Source organism: Aquarana catesbeiana, linkage group LG04 (assembly GCF_042186555.1).
Source record: "Aquarana catesbeiana isolate 2022-GZ linkage group LG04, ASM4218655v1, whole genome shotgun sequence".
NCBI classification, from domain to species: Eukaryota; Metazoa; Chordata; class Amphibia; order Anura; family Ranidae; genus Aquarana; species Aquarana catesbeiana.
Genome location: NC_133327.1, coordinates 373,414,014 through 373,433,475, shown reverse-complemented (window position 1 = coordinate 373,433,475; position 19,462 = coordinate 373,414,014). Strand labels below are relative to the sequence as shown.

The window sequence follows — 19,462 nt, the reverse complement described above, 5'->3', positions numbered from 1 at the left end:
CAAAATTGTCACTTTTTTCATTTATAGAGCAAAAATTAAAAACCGCAGAGGTGATTAAGTACCACCAAAAGAAAGCTCATTTGGGGGAAGAAATTTATAACAATTTAGTTTGGGTACAGTGTTGCATGACCGCGTAATTCAAAGCGCAACAGCGCTGAAAGCTAAAAATTGTCCTGGGCAGGAAGGGGGGAAAGTGCCTGGTACTGAAGTGGTTAAGTAAATGTAAACCCAATCATTTAAATCTCATGTACACTTTAGCATGTCAAAGTAATTTCAAAAGCCATTTTCAATCATTTTAAATATGCAGCTTTAATTTAAAGAATACCTTTTGATCCTGTCATAAATGTCCTTGTTCAAGCATTTCCCAACTGTTCTCCTGTGTTGTCACCTTGTCACACAGTCTCACAGCAAAGTTGACAAGTGTATGTACCAACACACTTTTCATAAGTATGGACCACAGTTGTCACCTTCAGGAAATCCATCCTAAGAAAAGTCCTGCAGCAGTTTCTGGGTTGTGTGCTTGTAGACAGAAAGTGGCTTCAATGAGGTTACAGGAAATAAGCAATGCTATTACATAACAAAGAATAAAAAAAGATGAAAACTCTGTTTAATTTATAAAAAGGTTCTTGTTTATGATACACAGTGCTTTAGCCAGGTAAATGTCATCTATTTAGTGTTTACCTATCTCTTTAACATCTGCTTCATTCTACCCTTATTTCATCAAAGTCACAGTCGTTTAAAATAGGAAGAAAAGTGTGAAACATAAGCCTTCAATCACTTGTTACTGGTGCTGTCATTTTAAACAATATTAAAAAAAATAAAAATAGATAAGCTCAGTAAGTGATAGCCATTCAGCTTTTGTCCAATAGCTGGTCCTGTGGTGCTGACGCTGCACACAAGGAAGGTGTATTGACATCAGCATCCACAAAGACAGGTCACATTTAGCTCCTTAACCACCTCATTATGTGGGATCTCCTGGAAATTATCTTTCTGCAGTAAATAATTCATGTAGCTAAACACAGTGATACTAAACAGTACGAGTTAGCTTCTTTTCATGTTTGATTGAATATCCACTGTGCACAGTTTGTATTTAAAATGTCCATAACTTTGACACATCTTGGGAAAATAAAGCTCCTCACTGTGATTAGAAAACACAGTTTATGATGTCTTCCTTTAGATATCAGGTATCAGTGAACAGCGCGTCTAACACCCCCCCCCCCCAGAGACATTGAATTCTGACAGCAAGGACTCTCTGCTGTCAGAATACATTGATCAGCGTGTGCCCAGCTTAAGTTAGTAGCCCTAAACATCAGATTAACTCTCACTAACTTTCACTGTCACTGTAAATCCCCTAAAAACTAGCTTAAATTTTAAAGCAGAATTAGACTCTCTCAATCAACATTAAAGTGGTGTTTCGGCCGAAATTATACTTTTTAAATAAAAATACCCCTATAATACACAAGCTTAATGTATTCTAGTAAAGTTAGTCTGTAAACTAAGGTCTGTTTTGTTAGTTTATAGCAGTAGTTTGTTATTATATAAACTTACAGCAGGCCGTGGCCATCTTAAGTGTGGGCATCTGAAGCCAGACTGTATTTCTTCCTGGATCTCATCCTTGCAGATCTCGCACATGCTCAGTGCAGCACAAGCAGTGTAATAGGTTTCAGGTCAGGTTTCCATAGCAACGGCAGTGTCAGAGGAAGTTGCCGCCCCTTCCCAGAAGGCATTGCAAACAGGAAATGAGGCGATCGGCCACGGCCAGGGAGAAGGAAGTGAAAAATGAATACAGCAGATATACAGTAGGGCCTGAGAAAAATTTTTTAAAATATCCAATTCGTTTACAGTGCACAGTTTAGTGAGGGATGCTGAAGAGTTGTAAAAGTGGGTGGAACTCCACTTTAACTATTTATAATCCATATGCTGCTAGCCTTAGTAAAAACTATACAGTTGATAGGAAGGTATATTATATTTACTTTTTTTAGACGAAAAACAAGGGGTTAATATGGCGCACTCTGGATGTGGCTGTATACAAATGGCTAAAAAATGAGAAGGGGGGAGACTTTTTTGGACAGGGAGAAGAGAACTGGGTAGTAGATATGGGTATATCAAAACAAATCCATAATAAATATGTCCAAGTAAGAATGATAAGTTCATAGTTCCATAGAAGCTAGAAGAGGCACTGGAACAAGACAAAAGAACAGAGAAAAAAAAAATGCAGCATGTTTTACAAAAAGTTTCATGAAAATGGCTTAAAAACACTCACATGTGAGCAGTAATATTCCAGCGTTATGAGAATACAATTGATCCCCCGAATGGTGTAAGGTTCACGGGTCGGTGGAGACAATCCTCAGTCCTGTAGCTGTTCGGTCGTACTGCATGCACACAGTGCTTCCAGGAGGTTGGGACGTAGATCATGGATGCTCCGTGGTCTCCTGATGTCTTCACATACGGGAACAGGGTCGGCGGGTGGTGCTTCGCGTTCGGAGCATGCGTGCTCCTTCCTCAGGCTTTTCTTCAAGTCGGCGGAGCAAGAGAAGAAGAAGACTACGTGGGACAGTTTTATTCTTTTATTTTTTAGTAAAGGACTTGTCCCCAAGAAGTGTCATGTCATTTTTAAAATTTTCACACTCTTTTTGTGAAATAGTAGGGGTACATTTGTACCCCGTTACTATTTCACACAGGGGGGAGGCTGGGATCTGGGGGTCCCCTTGTTAAAGGGGGCTTCCAGATTACGATAAGCCCCCCGCCCACAGACCCCCACAACCACCGGGCAAGGGTTGTGGGGATGAGGCCCTTGTCCCCATCAACATGTATATCAGACCTGAAGGGTCTGGTATGAATTTTGAGGGGGGCCCCACGCCATTTTTTTTTAAATTTTGGTTCGGGGTTCCCCTTAATATTTATACCAGACCCAAAGGGCCTGGTAATGGACTGTGGGGGATTCCCATGCATTTTTTTCAATGACTTTTATTTGTATTGCCGAGACCCGACAATTCATTATAGCCGCGAGTAGTTTGAAATTACTTTTTTTCCTTTAGAAATGTCATTTTGTGCAAGGACTGTTCTAAACACGGGAAACATGCGCTACATTACAGGCATACTATAGACACCCCCCAGGTATGAAATTTAAAGGAATATTTCACTTTTATTGTTTCACTTTAAGCATTATTAAAATCACTGCTCCCGAAAAAAATGTCCGTTTTAAAACTTTTTTTTTGCATTGATACATGTCCCCTGGGGCAGGACCCAGGTCCCCAAACACTTTTTATGACAATAACTTGCATATTAACCGTTAAAATTAGCACTTTTGATTTCTCCCATAGACTTTTAAAGGGTGTTCTGCGGCTTTCGAATTTGCCGCGAACACCCCAAATTGTTTGCTATTCGGCAAACAGCGAACAGCCAATGTTCGAGTCAAACTCATGTTCGACCCAAACATAAAGCTCATCCCTAATGGCGGGATGGCTGAGCGTGGATGGCGGGATGGCTGAGCATGGATGGCGGGATGGCTGAGCGTAGATGGCGGGATGGCTGAGCGTAGATGGCGGGATGGCTGAGCGTGGATGGCAGGATGGCTGAGCGTGGATGGCAGGATGGATGAGTGTGGATGGCGGGATGGCTGAATGTGGATGGCGGGATGGCTGAGTGTGGATGGCGGGATGGATGAGTGTGGATGGCGAGATGGCTGAGCGTGGATGGCGGGATGGATGAGTGTGGATGGCGGGATGGCTGAGCATGGATGGCGGGATGGCTGAGCGTAGATGGCGGGATGGCTGAGCGTAGATGGCGGGATGGCTGAGCGTGGATGGCGGGATGGCTGAGCGTGGATGGCGGATGAATGAGTGTGGATGGCGTGGATGGCGGAATTGGCTGAGTGTGGATGGCGGGATGGATGAGTGTGGATGGCTAATACAGAGGGATGGATGGCTGGATGAGTGCTGCAGTTGTCACTGAGCAGTGCTGTGGGCACTACACATCCAGCCCACAGCGCTGCTGCATCCGTTCTCTCCCCTCTCCTCTCACACTGCACGGAGAGAAGAACCGGACATGACGCCGGTTAGTTTACATGTGATCGCACCGTCATTTGACGGAGCAATCACGTGGTAAACGCCTGCTGTCAGTGGCCATTTATCGTGATCCGTGATGCACCAGGTCAGGTCACGGATACTCCCGTGTGCGCGCCCCAGGGGGTGTGCAAATCTGGTAGGACGTCAATGTACGCCCTCCCAGAGTTATCGAGCCGCACTGTAGCCGTCATTCAGCTATAGTGCGGTTGGCAAGTGGTTAATTTTATTCGCTCTAAAGCCCTGTGCCACCACCAGTTTAAACAGTTTCTACTGAACATCCAGGCTGAATACAAAGATGTTTTATATCACAACGATGTAAGATGGCTCAGTCGGGGGTCTGCACTGCAGCATTTCTACTCTCAGAAAGGAAATCTGAGAATTCTTGGAAACAACCGATGCGAGGGGAACTATCTGATCTGATTTGGCTGGCTAATTTGGGGTTTCTAGTTGACATAACAAAGCATCTGAATGTACTGAACACGAGTCTTCAGGTGAAAGATGCAGCGGTGAACCAGCTTTATTCACACCTCAAAGCCTTTGGAACAAATCTGCAACTTTCATAAGGCAGTTGTCACAAACACAGCCCAATACCATAAAAATTTTCAGCGTTGCAGGAAATAATGAACAGTTTTCAACAGGACAATATCTGTGCACAAATGAGCAGGTATGCAGCAGACATCACAACTCTGGCTGGGGAGTTTAAACGGCGCTTTCAGGATTTTGCAGCTATTGAAAAGGAGATCAGCCTTTTCTCCTCTCCATTCTCTGTTGACCCTGATAATGCTCCAGATCAGCTGCAGCTCAAGCTCATTGAGCTGCATTGTGACAGTGAGTTACGCAGTTGTCACAAACAGCTCTTTTTTGTGAACTTTTACCGCCAACTGGATAAGAGCCGGCTTCAAGAGATTCGAACATTGGCTAAGAAAATGCTGAGCTTGTTTGGCTCAACATATGTGTGAGAAGACATTCTCTGCTATGAACTTTAACAAGAACCGCGTGAGGACAAGACTAAGTGACTCTCACCTGCGTGACATTTTGCGCATCAAAATCGCTGCCTTTGACCCAGACCTAGCCTATGTGCTGCAGTCCAGATCTCAGTTTCACCCTTCACATTAGTGCAGGCAAGTTTTTTTTTTCAATTGAGATGAATATATTGTAAAATCTCAGATAATGTCAGTTGGTCTAAATCAGTTATGAATATATTTGGACACAAGATGTATATTTAGTATTATGTTCCTGTTCATATTTTTTTAACTTAAAAGTTGACAGACAACTGTTATTATAATATGTAATGTACTTTACAATGTTCCTGACATATATCTCAGCTTCCTGGATCTGGCCTTCAAATATGAAAGGCAAAGTGATTTAACACCTGTTTAGATTTGTCATCCGTGTGACAAAATGAAAAGTATGCCGTTTGCAATAAACTTTAAAATATTTAATATTTAATTTGCATTTCATTTTAATGGTTCACAGAAAGTCAGGCAAACTGGTCTGCCCTCACGCATGTGTGGGGTTGCTTCTCAGACAAGGGAGTGGGCTCACTCACAAATTTGCCTGAGAACTCAGCCATGACTAAAGAATGGTACAAAAACATCCTCAGAGAACAACTTCTCCCAACCATCCAAGAACAGTTTGGTGACGAGCAATGCCTTTTCCAGCATGATGGAGCACCTTGCCATAAGGCAAAAGTGTAAACTAAGTGGCTTGGGGAAGAAAACATCGAAATTTTGGATCCATGGCCAGGAAACTCCCCAGACTTTAAATCCATTGAACGCTAACTTACTGATCAATAACTTAACAATAATGGTGGAATCCTCTAATGTATGGAAATCTCAATAGGCTTCAATATTACGACAATACCGGTCACTGATACGCAACTTCACATATAATACACATCAGACTGAAAATAAGACATACTGTATAAAATGAAACTTAGCAGGGATGGTGGAAACCCCTCCTATAGATATTGGTTATAAAAAAGTCTTCACCAGTTTAGGCCAATATGTATTCTGCTATATATTTTTGGTTAAAACAAAATCACAACAAGCGTATATTGATTGGTTTGCGTAAAAGTTATAGCCTCTACAAAATAGAGAATAGATATATGCTATTTTTAATCTGATTTTCTGAAAAATTTAATTTTAGTTATCATGATATAAAATAATTAACGTGGGGCCTTTTGGTGGGCGTGATTTTTGGGGGGGGGGGGGGGGGGGCAGCATTTCATTCTTGGGCCCAGGCAGCACAATGTCTTGGGCCAGCCCTGAGACTATGTATGATTCAAAGCTGGAATGCTTTACATGTAATTAATACTTTTTTAAGAAAATTATGTAAAAGTTAATTGAAAAGGAAAAATCTCAGCTTCTATAAAGTAATGGGACTATGCTATTATTACCGGGATTTTAGCATTGCCTATGTTCGTCATCAGGGAAATTTCCACTGACTTCCTTTCCATGAGACAAAAAAAGAAAGTAAAAAGAAATTTCTTGTTTCGGACCTACTGGTCTCAGGTCATACAATGGATATTCAAATTTACCAACATTCGTATGCCTGACAAGGCGGCCACATTTCTTCTGCACTTAGCTTTACTTCCATTGAAACTATATAAATTCTCCTTATTGATACATTTACTCAATCTCGCAAAGGCATGTATTGCTGCTTACTGGAAACAAACATCTGCTCCACCAATGAGTTTGGTTTTCAAACATTACTGAAATTAAACTCATGGAAGAATTGATGGCATCGGCCAATCTCATGAAGGAGAGTCTCCAGAAAATGTGGTTCTGTTGGACACAATTCACTTGTACTTCCAAATATACTACTATACTCAGATCTCAAGTTTCATAAATCTGAACGCATGTCTGTGATGTCGTAGGTGGGGAAACCACCAGTCGCAACCTCCTCTTTTTCACCCCCATTTGTCCCCCCCCCCCCCCATTTTTTTTACTTTTTTTGTTTTTTCTGGTACGGTTTAGGTCGACTGAGCTGCCTCAGGCCTGCTGACTGACAAAGGAACCCTAACCGGTCAATGATTATTATGGTTAACTCCTAACTCTTTTCTTGCTCAGCTATTGCTATGTAGTACACTTGTTCTTTGTGGCTACCGATATCCATGTGCATGTTTGTACTGAACTGGATTTGCTGTATTCCACTGTACCACTGGGACTTTGTACACCTAGTTTGTTATGTGGAGCTTGCTGCTTTAGTCATTTTTTTATTTTGTTTTTGTTTTTTGAATTAAAATTTTTTTTAAAAAAATTCCAGAAGTGAGGGAGTGTATCAATTCTGTCAGTTATCACCAGAACAAGTTTAACCTTTGGGAGATATCTCCTGTACAACTTTTGCAGTGATGACTGTAAAATCTTGGATTTACAATCACTACAAGTATGTACATGCAGTGGCGGCTGGTGGGGATTTTTTTGGGGGGGCAGCAAACAACCCCCCCCAGCGGCACTAGCACTGCCAACTGCCAGCTACCCCCCAACGCGGCACTAACACCCCCTCCACCACCCGTTGTCCTTACCGTGAATGCAGGCGGTGAGAGCAGTGGTCAGAGCTGCTGTAGCCATCCTCCAGCGTGACGGGCTCCAGTGTCCTCTCCTGGAGTCCTCTTCATGGTGGGTCTCCTCTCTGCTCCTCCCTGCACTAGGTGTCCAATAGGATCGCCTGACGTTTTGGCCAATCGGGAAACGGGTTTCATACCTGCTTCCTGTTTGGCCGGGAGGAGTATCAGTGTTTCAACACACCTGGGTGGGCTCCGGACGCATCCTCTGTGACCTGAGCCCACGCTATTTTGGAGCCTATTAGAGCCTATGGCTCTAATCAGGTGCTGCAAAAAAGACCCTGGTGCCCCAGACACATGAATAGGGGGCAGCTGTGGATAGATTCATGCTATGTATGAATCTATCCACTGCATAGAGGGGGTGTCGCCCCTAATGGACGAGCCGCCACTGTGTACATGCAATAATAGCAAGTATGTCACTGTTAGGTTTAGCGTTGTTGACTTCCTCCAAAAGGCGAAGGCTTTTGGAGGATAGCCGAGTGTGAAGAAGGGCAGAACAGAAGTCACGTCTCTCCAGGAAAAACATCAGGGACAGACTGATATTCTGCAAAAGGTACAGGGATTAGACTGCTGAGGACTGGGGTAAAGCAATTTTCTCTGATGAATCCCCTTTCCGATTGTTTGGGGCATCTGGAAGAAACCTTGTCCTGAGAAGAAACGGTGAGCGCTACCATCAGTCCTGTGTGTCATGCCAACAGGACTGAGACCATTCATGTGTGGGGTTGCTTCTCAGACAAGGGAGTGGGCTCACTCACAAATTTGCCTGAGAACTCAGCCATGACTAAAGAATGGTACAAAAACATCCTCAGAGAACAACTTCTCCCAACCATCCAAGAACAGTTTGGTGACGAGCAATGCCTTTTCCAGCATGATGGAGCACCTTGCCATAAGGCAAAAGTGTAAACTAAGTAGCTTGGGGAAGAAAACATCGAAATTTTGGATCCATGGCCAGGAAATTCCCCAGACCTTAAATCCATTGAGAAAAAAACCCCCCACAAATTCTGACAAACTCCAAGCATTGATTATGCAAGAAAGGGCTGCCATCAGTTAAGATGTGGCCCAGAAGTGGATTGACCGTATGCCAGGGTGATTTGCAGAGGTCTTGAAAAAGAAGGGTCAGCTATTGCATAAACTTAATGTAATTGTAAATAAAAGCCCTTATGAAATGCTTGTAATTATTCTTCAGTATACCTTACTAACATCTGACAAAAAGATCTAAAAACACTGAAGCCGCAGACTTCGTGAAAATTAATATTTGTGTCATTCTCAAAATTTTGGCCATGGCTGTAGACATTTAAGACGTCCATATTTTCAATTCTTTATGTAACACAGTTTAGGATCTAAACTTGAGATACAAGCATTTCAAGACTCTTTGGTTCAGTCTACATTAAAAAATGTTTTACAGCTCCTAGCAATAACTACAATGCCAGTGTTTGTTATATATATATGTACCAGAATATGGCTTTATTTCACATGCTAGTTAGACCTCCCAGAAATAACAAACGGGATCTCTTGGGGAAAATTCTAGGAGAAATTTAAATAGGCCCCTAACTGAGACTATTAAACAAGGAAACAGACAGAGAAGCAGCACTAACTGATGTCTTCTTGATTTACTGTTGTGGTCGCTTCTTTGGAAGATGACCCAGTCATAAGGTCACTGGTATAATCCTGATTCCTCTCTGTCTGGGAATTTCTATGTTCAAGACATTGAATTGTTATAAACAGATGATCTGATGAATTCTCTTTACATCAGAACAATGGCTTTCATTATATCTTAATAACACACACTCTTCTTCAACTGAAGCAGAATTTTTTCATTAAGAGGACTTGCCATTTTAAAGATGGTTTTAACAAAAAGGTGAGAAACAAGGTTATGTGAAGGTTTAGAATTTAGAATTACTTGTGGAATATAAAACAATTTTGTTGTTATATATTTAGCAAATTATTGTATGATTTAGAGACCAGTTGAGGTAGTTTTACATAAATAATGCTTCATACATCAATAAAACTGCTGAAGAATAAGAAAGTTGATTTAGGGGGGCATGCACAATGCCAATAAGATTAGTAAAGCAGTGGTTTACACACTGATCCCTCCCCTCCTTTTTCCTATCCTATCTATCCAGAATTTAGGCTTACTTCTTTCCTGTTATAGGGGGGTATACCAACATAGCTCAAGCTGGGGAAACCTTCAATGCTTACACATCCCCATTACCTCAATCGTTGGATCTTCCTTCGATCAGTATTGAGCTTTTACCACAATTTCCGTAGCACTTTTTATACCTGTGGTCTATATAGGATGGAAGGATCCTACTAGTTACAGGAACCGAGTTGAATTATAAGCCTTTACTGTAAAAACTGTAAATGTACAGTATTGGGTCCTAGGTAGGTTTATATAATTGTCTCCTGAGTCAACAATCTTTGTTTCAGAATACTCCTTCCCAGGCAGAACTTCAAAATCTCACAGGTCATGCATTTCTTTTCCTACTGTTTATTTTATGTTCTTCACAATCTCAATAAAAACAAGATGAAAAGGAAAGCAATTAATATCAATTTACCTTAATTTCAATTTAAAATTATTTTTCCGTGTTTTTTTTTCACATTTAATTTTTTATTTATTTGAAAGGAAGCAAGGAATACACTCTACAGCTATCATATATAACATAATATCCACATCTATTTACTAAGAAAAAATGGAATCGCGCTAATTAGAAAACTGGTGTCCATAAAGTGACAATCAGTCCTCCTTTTCAGTGAATACCAGATAAAGTATATAGAGCATGTGAATTATATAGATCACCAAATAAATGTAAATAATAAGTAAATAAAGCATTGAAAGTGTATTCTTCATATGGGACAGTGAAGAAAATACATATGCAAGACCATGTGAAAAGAACAAGATGGATCATCCAGGTGTTTATTAGAATACAATTGGGGTCCTGCTGAATAAGGACGAAGTGCTTGGTTCACCACCACATATAGAGAGACTGGCCGCTTACCAGAAACTCATGACCCCCCACTACAGAGGGTCAGAGTGAGCTGTTAGAACTGATTGCTCCGGACCACCACCGAAAGACCGAACATTGGCACTGGGATGGAACATCAGGGGCCTTGATATAGGGTGGGTTGGTTCACAATAGCAGGAGGATGTCGAACTCTCAGCAGAGTGGTTACCCATAAACAGAAAAAGCTCCAATAGTGTAAAATCATATGGCTTTATTAAAACCAAAAAAGTATACACTCACATGTAAATTCAAAGTTGAGCGCCTAGAAAGAGGTCTGGAGTGCCGGCCGGATGCTCACAGACAGCCCGTCCTGCTGGTAACACAACCACGGTAGGAGGTGACGCGAACACGTCGCTCCGCCCTACGTGACATTTTGTAATAAAATTACGTCTTCCAGGTGCCCCTGGAACATCTATATACTAATCTAGTATCTATTTAAATCCATTTCCAGAACATGTAACATTTTAATTTCACAGAAACAAAAAAATAAAGACAACCCTTTACCCAGAACCAGAGTGTATCTCGGGTTCTGCCCTGGGGGGTACTTCTTATATGTTCATAGAGTGTCAAACCTTCTCTTACCTCTATATTTTATAAGCAAAAGAAAAACAACCCCCCCACCCAAAAAAAAAAAAAGAAAAGAAAACCCCCAAAAGGGGGAGGGCGAAGTCCACCCCGCCCCCTCCCATTTCTCCCTCCTCCTCTCCCTCCCCTCTCTCACCCAGCCAGCTCCCCTTTCAGGGGTCTGGTACCAACCATTCTATTTTCAGTTGTTAACATTTACATCTATAAGGTTTCTCCCTCCCCCTGTATTAATAGAAAGAGACCACGTTTTCAGATATATCCCTTGTTTCTGTCAGGATGTCCATACCATAAGGTTCATGTCAATTCCATAAGGTTCAATTTGTCAATTTGTTCCACCCTTTTAAGCCACATTCCTACTGATGGTGGTTGTGTCTGCTTCCAGGTAAGTGGGATACATGATTTGGCTGCATTCAAAAGGTGGCATAGGATGGATTTCTTATATAATTTGGCCGAAATTTCAGTATTCTGTAATAGGAAAAAGGACGGGTGCATTCATAGCCACTTGGTGATCTTAAGGTATTTAGAAACTGTCTCAGCTGTACCGCACACCAAAAATCCAATTGATATGGTGTAGATCCTGCTGTCTTCGAGTGTATCGTAGGCCATGTTCCCCTTGACACAAAGTGAGAAGCTTGGAAGATCCCCTGGTCTAACAATACCCCAAAGTTTCCCTTTCTCAGGCCTGGTTCAAATTGTGGATTCCCCAATATTGGGAACAAACGTCAAACTATTGCTGACCGTTTACCCTTAGAAAATGGCCCGTAGCCCATCTTTAGAGTAGGTCCTATCAAGGCATGTCCCTTCATAGTGGTCCGGAGATCTCTGTAACACCAAGCGGCTCATTGCACTAAAGCACTACTCTAAGCCTGCTTTATGACCGGCCACATCTTCCAATCCCCATGCCTACTCCAATCAATCAGTCGGCTCAAAAGAGGCGCCTGATAATATTTATACAGATCTGGTACAGCTAGACCACCATATTGTTTAGGTAAGGTCAACAGGGATCTTCTAATTCTTGAGTGTTTATTTGCCCATATAAATCCAGCCAGGAGGGAATGTATTTGCTTAAAATAATATTTAGGTTTAGCAATAGGTAATGCCAGAAATAAATATAGGAACTTCGGTAAGATATTCATTTTAATGATATTGCACCTCCCAAACCATGAGTGAAGCCCCCTCTGCCATTTTTCCAAAAGACTTCGCATTCTATGTATTAATGGTGGGAAATTGAGCTTAATATGTGTGTGAGAGATCTAGCGGAATAAAAGTTCCCAAATATTTCAAGGCTTGGTCTGACCATTTAAATTTATAACTTGACTTCAATGTTCTCAATATGTCTTTGGGAATCGTTATTCTGTTTCATTTTTATTCATTTTTTCCGTGTTATCCTGCAACCAAATTGAACAAGATTTTGAGAGTACCTTGTAATGACAGCAGCGTTTTGGGTTCGCCAGCGTTTTTAGGTTGATTAACTAAAGAAGCAAAGCATATTCACTTTGCAAAGTGCATTGTCACAATCCCAAGTGAATTTTCACTCAGCTTAGTGAATGATGTGAAGTTAAGTAAAAAGTTCACATTGCAGAGAATACTCAATCAGGAGCATGAAAAAAACAGGAATTTTGCAAGTACATGAGTGTTGATTAAAGTCAGCACAAATTAGCTTCCTTCACTAAGTGAATTTTCACTTTGCAAGGTTAACATGCTCAATTCCTTTGTTATATCAACCTCATTGCCGCTGCTGGGTGTATTTAAGATTTCTTATTTGTAATAATCATAGGGGCTATCAGAAGGTTTCTGCCAAACATAAGATTTTCAGGATGGTGATAAGGCTAAGTGGAGAGGCCTGGTGTACATAAACAATGCTGGGATGGAAAGTGTAATAGGCTGTGCACAGTTATTGTATGAAAAAAAGTGCAACTCAAACAAATATAAATTGCTTTTTGGATAGAGCAGTGAAAGATTAGAACCTCATTTTTGTCTTTATTACCAACTGGATCTCCTATGAAGATATTTCCTTAAACTTCCTTTGTGGTCCATAGGACAGGAGATGAGTATGAATTTCTAAGGCCACATTCAAATTTCCTTGTTGCAGTAACACAGGTGGTAGTACTATTTATTTTGAATGGAACACTAGTACACTAATAGAATAGCAAGCAATGCACCTGCACTGTAGCACAACACCAAGGACACAACATGTGTTGTGGGGCACTGTCTTGAAAAGAATGGGTCATACCAAAATGAACGGGCTGCCTTGACACAACGTGCATTTGTTAATACACCATGGTGCTAAATTATGAATAGGCTCTAGGAGAGACACAGACAACAATCAAAACATTTTTTTTTTTTTTTTTAGAGTGGGAAAGAGTTAGAACTGTTCACATGTATTTATTTCTGTATCGGGGAGAACTTTACTCACTTATTGTCTGGGCCTGGAAGTGAGGAAAATTTGGCCTAGCAAGGACACAAGCCACAATAAAAATCGGACACAGTGCCTTCAGTGCTGATAATAAAGTGTTGGCTGGAGTTCCAGTATAAGAAAAGTGAGATTTAGCTGTAGCAATTTTTTACGTACAATTAACAACTGTATATATTAAAAATATTGTAGAGATGTTGTAATTGAACTTTAAGCAAGTTGTATCTATATGTGTTTCTAAGAACTCAAGTTACTTTCCCATAGCAACCAATTAGGTTCAGACTTGCTAATAAGACATTGATACATCAGGTCTATTGAGAAGATATATAGCATATACAATATAGAGAACACAAACAGTGTTCAGTGTCTGTATAAATACGTTACCACTGCAAGACCAGGGGGTGGATTTACTAAAGGAAAATCCACTTTGCACTAAAAGTGCACTTGGAAGTGCAGTCGCTGTAGATCTGAGGGAAGATATGAAATGAGGGGAAGCTCTGCTGATTTTATCACCCAATCATGTGCAAGCAAAAATGCTGTTTATTATTTTCCTTGCATGTCCCCTTCAGATCTACAGCGACTGCACTTGTAGTGCAAAGTGGATTTGCCTTTAGTAAATAACCCCCCCGGGTCTTTTCTGACACTTTTTGTTTCCAAGTATAAATCTGTATTTCTTGCTAGAAAATTACTTAGAACCCCCAAACTTTATTATTATTTTTTTTTTAGCAGAGCTGCAGCCATAGCCCCTGTAAACCTCTTCAAAGCCGTAACATATATATACGTATTGCGGTCTTTGTATATGCAAGATGGACTGCAGACATTAGCTTTGAGTTTTTATTTTCTTGTGTCTGTTGTGCATTTCTGAAGTGTATCTACAGGCTAAGGACAAGGCAGCATTTCATGGTATCCTACTAAAAAAATAACAGAATCTGTACAGAACATTCTCTTTCCTCATCCCACATTCATTACAGTGCATGTGCGCAGCGTGGCAGCGTGCCTCCTGTAGACACATCTCCCTTTTTTTGGCTGCTTTTGCATTTGGCAGATATGGAAATATTAGGACCGAGGCAGTGGGTGGATGTGAGTAAAACACAACAGCTTACTAATGATTCTTTTTCTCCATGTTTAGCTGTGTAACTAAAAGTTATCTGTGGAAAATCAGTGGAAACACAAATGGTTCAGTGCATACTCATAAGTGTTTATAAATGCAGATTATATCTTTCATTTTTATTTTAAGGAAATGTTTCATTACAGTGTTTATAAGGGAACGCATTTTAGATTTGGGGAAATAATGCATTTAAAAGTGGAAATATTCTAAATGAGGCTGTACAGGATTAATTGCTAACACTGTAATTTCCTCTTGTTTGTACTGTTTAGCCATTTATCATGTTTGTAAATTAGTTTTCAATCTATAGTGAACTGCGTAGTTGTGGAATGACAGAGAAATGGTAGCAGAACTCAGGAGATACAAACAGGTAGCAGGTAGTTTAACTGCCCACCATACTAAACCTATACATCAATTATTGCCTATCATTTTACTGATTGTTTAAGAAATGTGAAATGCTTGTCCTTTATAGGACTAGAAGGACTAAGAAATATTGTTGTGCTGTATACTTTTTCATGGTTCCTGATTCAATACAGACTTGCTGTGCAGGATTTACTCTTCAAGTCTACTCTCAGGCTAGGTTCACACTGATGCCATGTACCGCAACGCATGTCATTTGTACAGGAATCGCACCAGATATTATGTATGGCTCAATTCGCACTGAATTCGCACCAAAAAGGTGCTGGACCCTTTTTTTTTGTCCGCACTAGAATCAGATCGCATGGGTGTTCAGACCCATTCCGTCCAATTCCACAGCTCACTGCATTCTGTGAACCAGTTTGGGGGTGTCATTAACTTTATATTGACACCTGCAGTGGTTCTCAGAGGGCAGTGTGAACTGCCTGCGATTCTGATGCGGTGCGGGAACACACACAGGAATCACTGTGGTTCCCGCACCGCATCAGTGTGAACCCAGCCTTAAGTTGATAATGTTAACAGGTGTGGTCCAGAAAGACTGAACACATCTTTGTTGTTTAAAGCCGGCCATAGTTGGTAGATTTTCTTTACTGCAACCACTAACTGTGTTGATGAGGGATCCCTCCTGCGGAGCTATTGTGTTCACACAGGTGTTATTGCTAGCGGCTTCAATCAACTTGGGTACAATCAGTCTGCCCATACATGGTTCGAATCTCGGCCAGTCCCTGCTGAACGTCTATAGCTGGCTTAACCACCTCGCGCCCAAGGTACGTCATATGACGTCATGGACTTTGAGGGGGGATATCTGAATGATGCCTGCAGCTACAGGCATCATCCAGATATCATTTTTTCAGCCGGCGATTCTGTGCATCGTAAGAATGATCAGAGCAGCAGTTCAGCCACTTGATTGTTCTTACAGGTGGCGGGAGGGGACATCCCCCCCTCCTGCTGCCCTCCGGTGGTTCTGTGGGCTCTCCCATACGATCGGTGACCTGGAGAAGGCTGGGATTTTTTTTTTATCTCAGCCTTTCCTGTCTAGAGGAGAGATGTGGGGTCTTATGGGTCTCCATAAAGAGGACCTGTCACACACTATTCTTATTACAAGGGATGTTTACATTTATTGTAATAGGAATAAAAGTGATCAAAAAAAAAATTAAAAGGGAAAGTGTAAAAATAAAAAAATTTAAATAAAATAAACAATAAAAAATAATAATAATTAAAGCGCCCCCGTCACACGCAGAAGAAAATGCATATGAACGTCGCGTCCGCATATGTAAACGACGTTCAAATCACACATGTGATGTATCACCGGGAACGTTAAAGCGAGAGCAATAATTCTAGCCCAAGACCTCCTCTGTAACTCTAAACATGTAACCTGTAAAAAAATTCAAAGCACCGCCTATGGAGATTTTTAAGTAACAAAGTTTGGCGCCATTCCATGAACGTGCGCAATTTTAAAGCGTGACATGTTAGGTATCTATTTACTCAGCGTAACATCATCTTTCACATTAAAAAAAAAAAAATTGGGCTAACTTTACTTTTTTGTTTTTTCTTTATTCATGAAACTGTTTTTTTTTAAAAAGCGTTTGAAAAATCGCTGCGCAAATACAGTGTGACATAAAAAGTTGCAACAACCATTTTATTCCCTAGGGTCTCTGCTAAAAAAACATTGATAATGTTTGGGGGTTCTGAGTAATTTTCTAGAAAAAAATGATTTTACATGTAGGAGCAAAGTGTCAGAATTGGTCCGGATGGGAAGTGGTTAATTTTAGGAATTTTGGAGCCCTTGATTAGGAATGTCTTGGTCTCTTTTTTAGACAGCAAAGAGGGTGGTTATAACCAATTATGCGTGTCTAAAGATTGCTAGTTTTCTTCTGTATGACAATTTGCCCATGGGTGCTGAGACTAGTCCTCAAATACTGGTTATTCCCAAAGCTGTTTAATTGCTTTGTCTTGAGCTGATTATGTACCTTATGCAGGTCAGTAAAAGGTATTATAGAGAGAGAATATATTCTTCTTGTAATCTGAACTACTGTTCAATGTGCATTTTGGTGTACATTTTGCAGAACATTTAAACCAAATTTTATTTGGTACAACAAAGCTTTCGACTTAAAAACGCAATAAAATGAATGGATTTGTGAGACCAAAGCAATGTGCAAAATAATAGAAAACTAGGTTGACAAATGATCTGTGTTTGGAATTTAAGCTGCTGATAACGTCCAAGTGATCTGTGATGAATCAAGTGATATGGATCCAAGCCCAGGAGAACACAGCCCTACTTGGTTCACATCAGTGTGATTTCAGATGCAACTTCAGTCACAGATTTGCACGACAATGGAAATCACATTATTTTCAGTGGTGCCCATTCACATCAATGCAGTGCAGAGCGTTTATTGGAAAAGGTACAGGTGTTGATTTGGTCTAGTTGCATCACGATTTTGACCCCATAGACTTAATTGAAAATGCACCAAAAGCATGTGTAAAACTCATGTAAAACATGTGTTTTTAGTGTGTTTTTGGCAGTGTCTTGTGTATAAAATCCATCTTCGTGAAAGAAAATGCATAAGCATGAAAAATGCACCAAGTTTCCCAGTTTCTTTATACATGTGCAAATCCATTAACAATTATACAAAGAGTGCAACAGAGTATTGCGTGGAAACACTATTTCTTAGGACATCACTTTGGAAAGTAGAGCTATGGTGTTGCCTGAGAGTTAAGGACCATACACAAAGGCTGAATATTGGGCAGTATCGGCCAGTTCACTAGAAACCAGCCAACATTCGACCCATTTGTACGGCATCCGGTCTGACAGAATCCAGCTAAAGGGTCTGTCCAATGGGCATGACCGAAAAAGGTCTGCTGATTGGCATCCAATGGCTGAGAGCGCTAACCGGTGTGTTCTGATCGCTGCAATAACATTGGATTGTTGCTACAGGATCTCCTTCAAATCGCTTCTGTTTTTTTTTTTTGTTCAGCCCGCGGGGTTGAACGAAAAAGAACTGATAGTGTGTACCAGGCTTTAGTCTCTACCCACCGCAGTATAGAAAAAGACTAGTTGGTAAATACAAGGATTATTCATAGTTGCATATCATTTTGAAAACCTGTAATTAAGACATTCCGACTATAAACATGTTGCAGTTCATTGACTCCCATTTACAGAAAACTGTCTAAACAGTGAATTTGTATCCTTATGTCTAATTCTTGTGTTTCTCTTGGATTCCAGGGATATAGATAATGGGCTGTGTGCAATGCAAGGACAAAGAAGCAACCAAACTGACAGATGAAAGAGATAACAGTTTAACACAAAGCTTAGGATATCGCTATGGGACAGACCCCACCCCACAGCACTACCCCAGCTTCACTGTGACCACCATTCCTAACTACAACAACTTCCATGGGACTGCAGGGCAGGGACTTACAGTCTTTGGAGGCGTGAATTCTTCATCACACACAGGAACATTGCGCACAAGAGGTGGAACAGGTAAGACCAATAAAATGCCTAACATGTCATTCATATACACCTGTCAATAATCTGATATACATATTACTTGCACATCCAACTTGGAAAGGTCTCACGGGCCCAGATCTATGGTATCCATTGGGGCCAAAGCTGCTATTTTCTATTGCTTTATTATGGGGACTTGCATCAGTGTAATTACATTACCATTATTTTAAAATTACACCTAGTTATTTCCCACATAATGTGTAGCTACAAATATCTGTAGTCATTTTGGAGTATAGTACAGCTAACCTGTTGGAACCAGGCAATGTTGGAACCAGGACCAAGCAATCCACCAAGTGTATTTGATCCACTGACAGCATACAGAAACACTCCCATCAGAAGCCACACCCTAATGCATTTCATCCAAACAGGGCTTAAAAGTATGGCCAATCTTTTTTGACCATACTTCTCCTATGAATCACAGAAATGCAGTTTATTCTGCACTCCTGTGGATCCCTTTTCAGCCGACAGCGGGCTGAAGTTAGCTGTCATCTGATGTCACAGAGCCGGTGCAGGCTCTAAAAAGATCCGGACCATATGGTCGGGATCCGCCCAGAAGCCTGGGTTGGCTGAGAGCCTAAGCCAGCCCCTTAGAACAGAGAACCGCTAATGGACAGTCCTGGCTTTCTTTTCAGAGTGGAGGAGAACTCGGCGATCAGCGGTGTTTAATTGCTCAGTTGTCAGTGCAGAGCCGGTGGGGGACAGATGCAGCATCGAATTGATGCAGCATCCACCTAGGGGAATATAATTGTTTTTTTTTAAATCCCTACAATTAAGCTATGGTTGGGTGAAATGCGTTAGCAGTG

The 19,462-nt window shown here is 41.0% G+C and overlaps 1 protein-coding gene across 6 annotated transcripts in view; it reads left to right on the top strand.

The window, feature by feature from the left end:
- The window catches only part of FYN (FYN proto-oncogene, Src family tyrosine kinase), a 322,979-nt gene that overhangs the window by 220,986 nt on the left and 82,531 nt on the right, over nt 1–19,462 (top strand). For all 6 annotated transcript variants that reach the window (XM_073627102.1, XM_073627103.1, XM_073627098.1 and 3 more), the window contains one exon: nt 18,378–18,635. In XM_073627102.1, coding sequence (XP_073483203.1) covers nt 18,389–18,635 — 247 coding nt within the window. In that variant the 5' untranslated portion in view covers nt 18,378–18,388. The remainder of the gene's footprint in view (nt 1–18,377; nt 18,636–19,462) is intronic.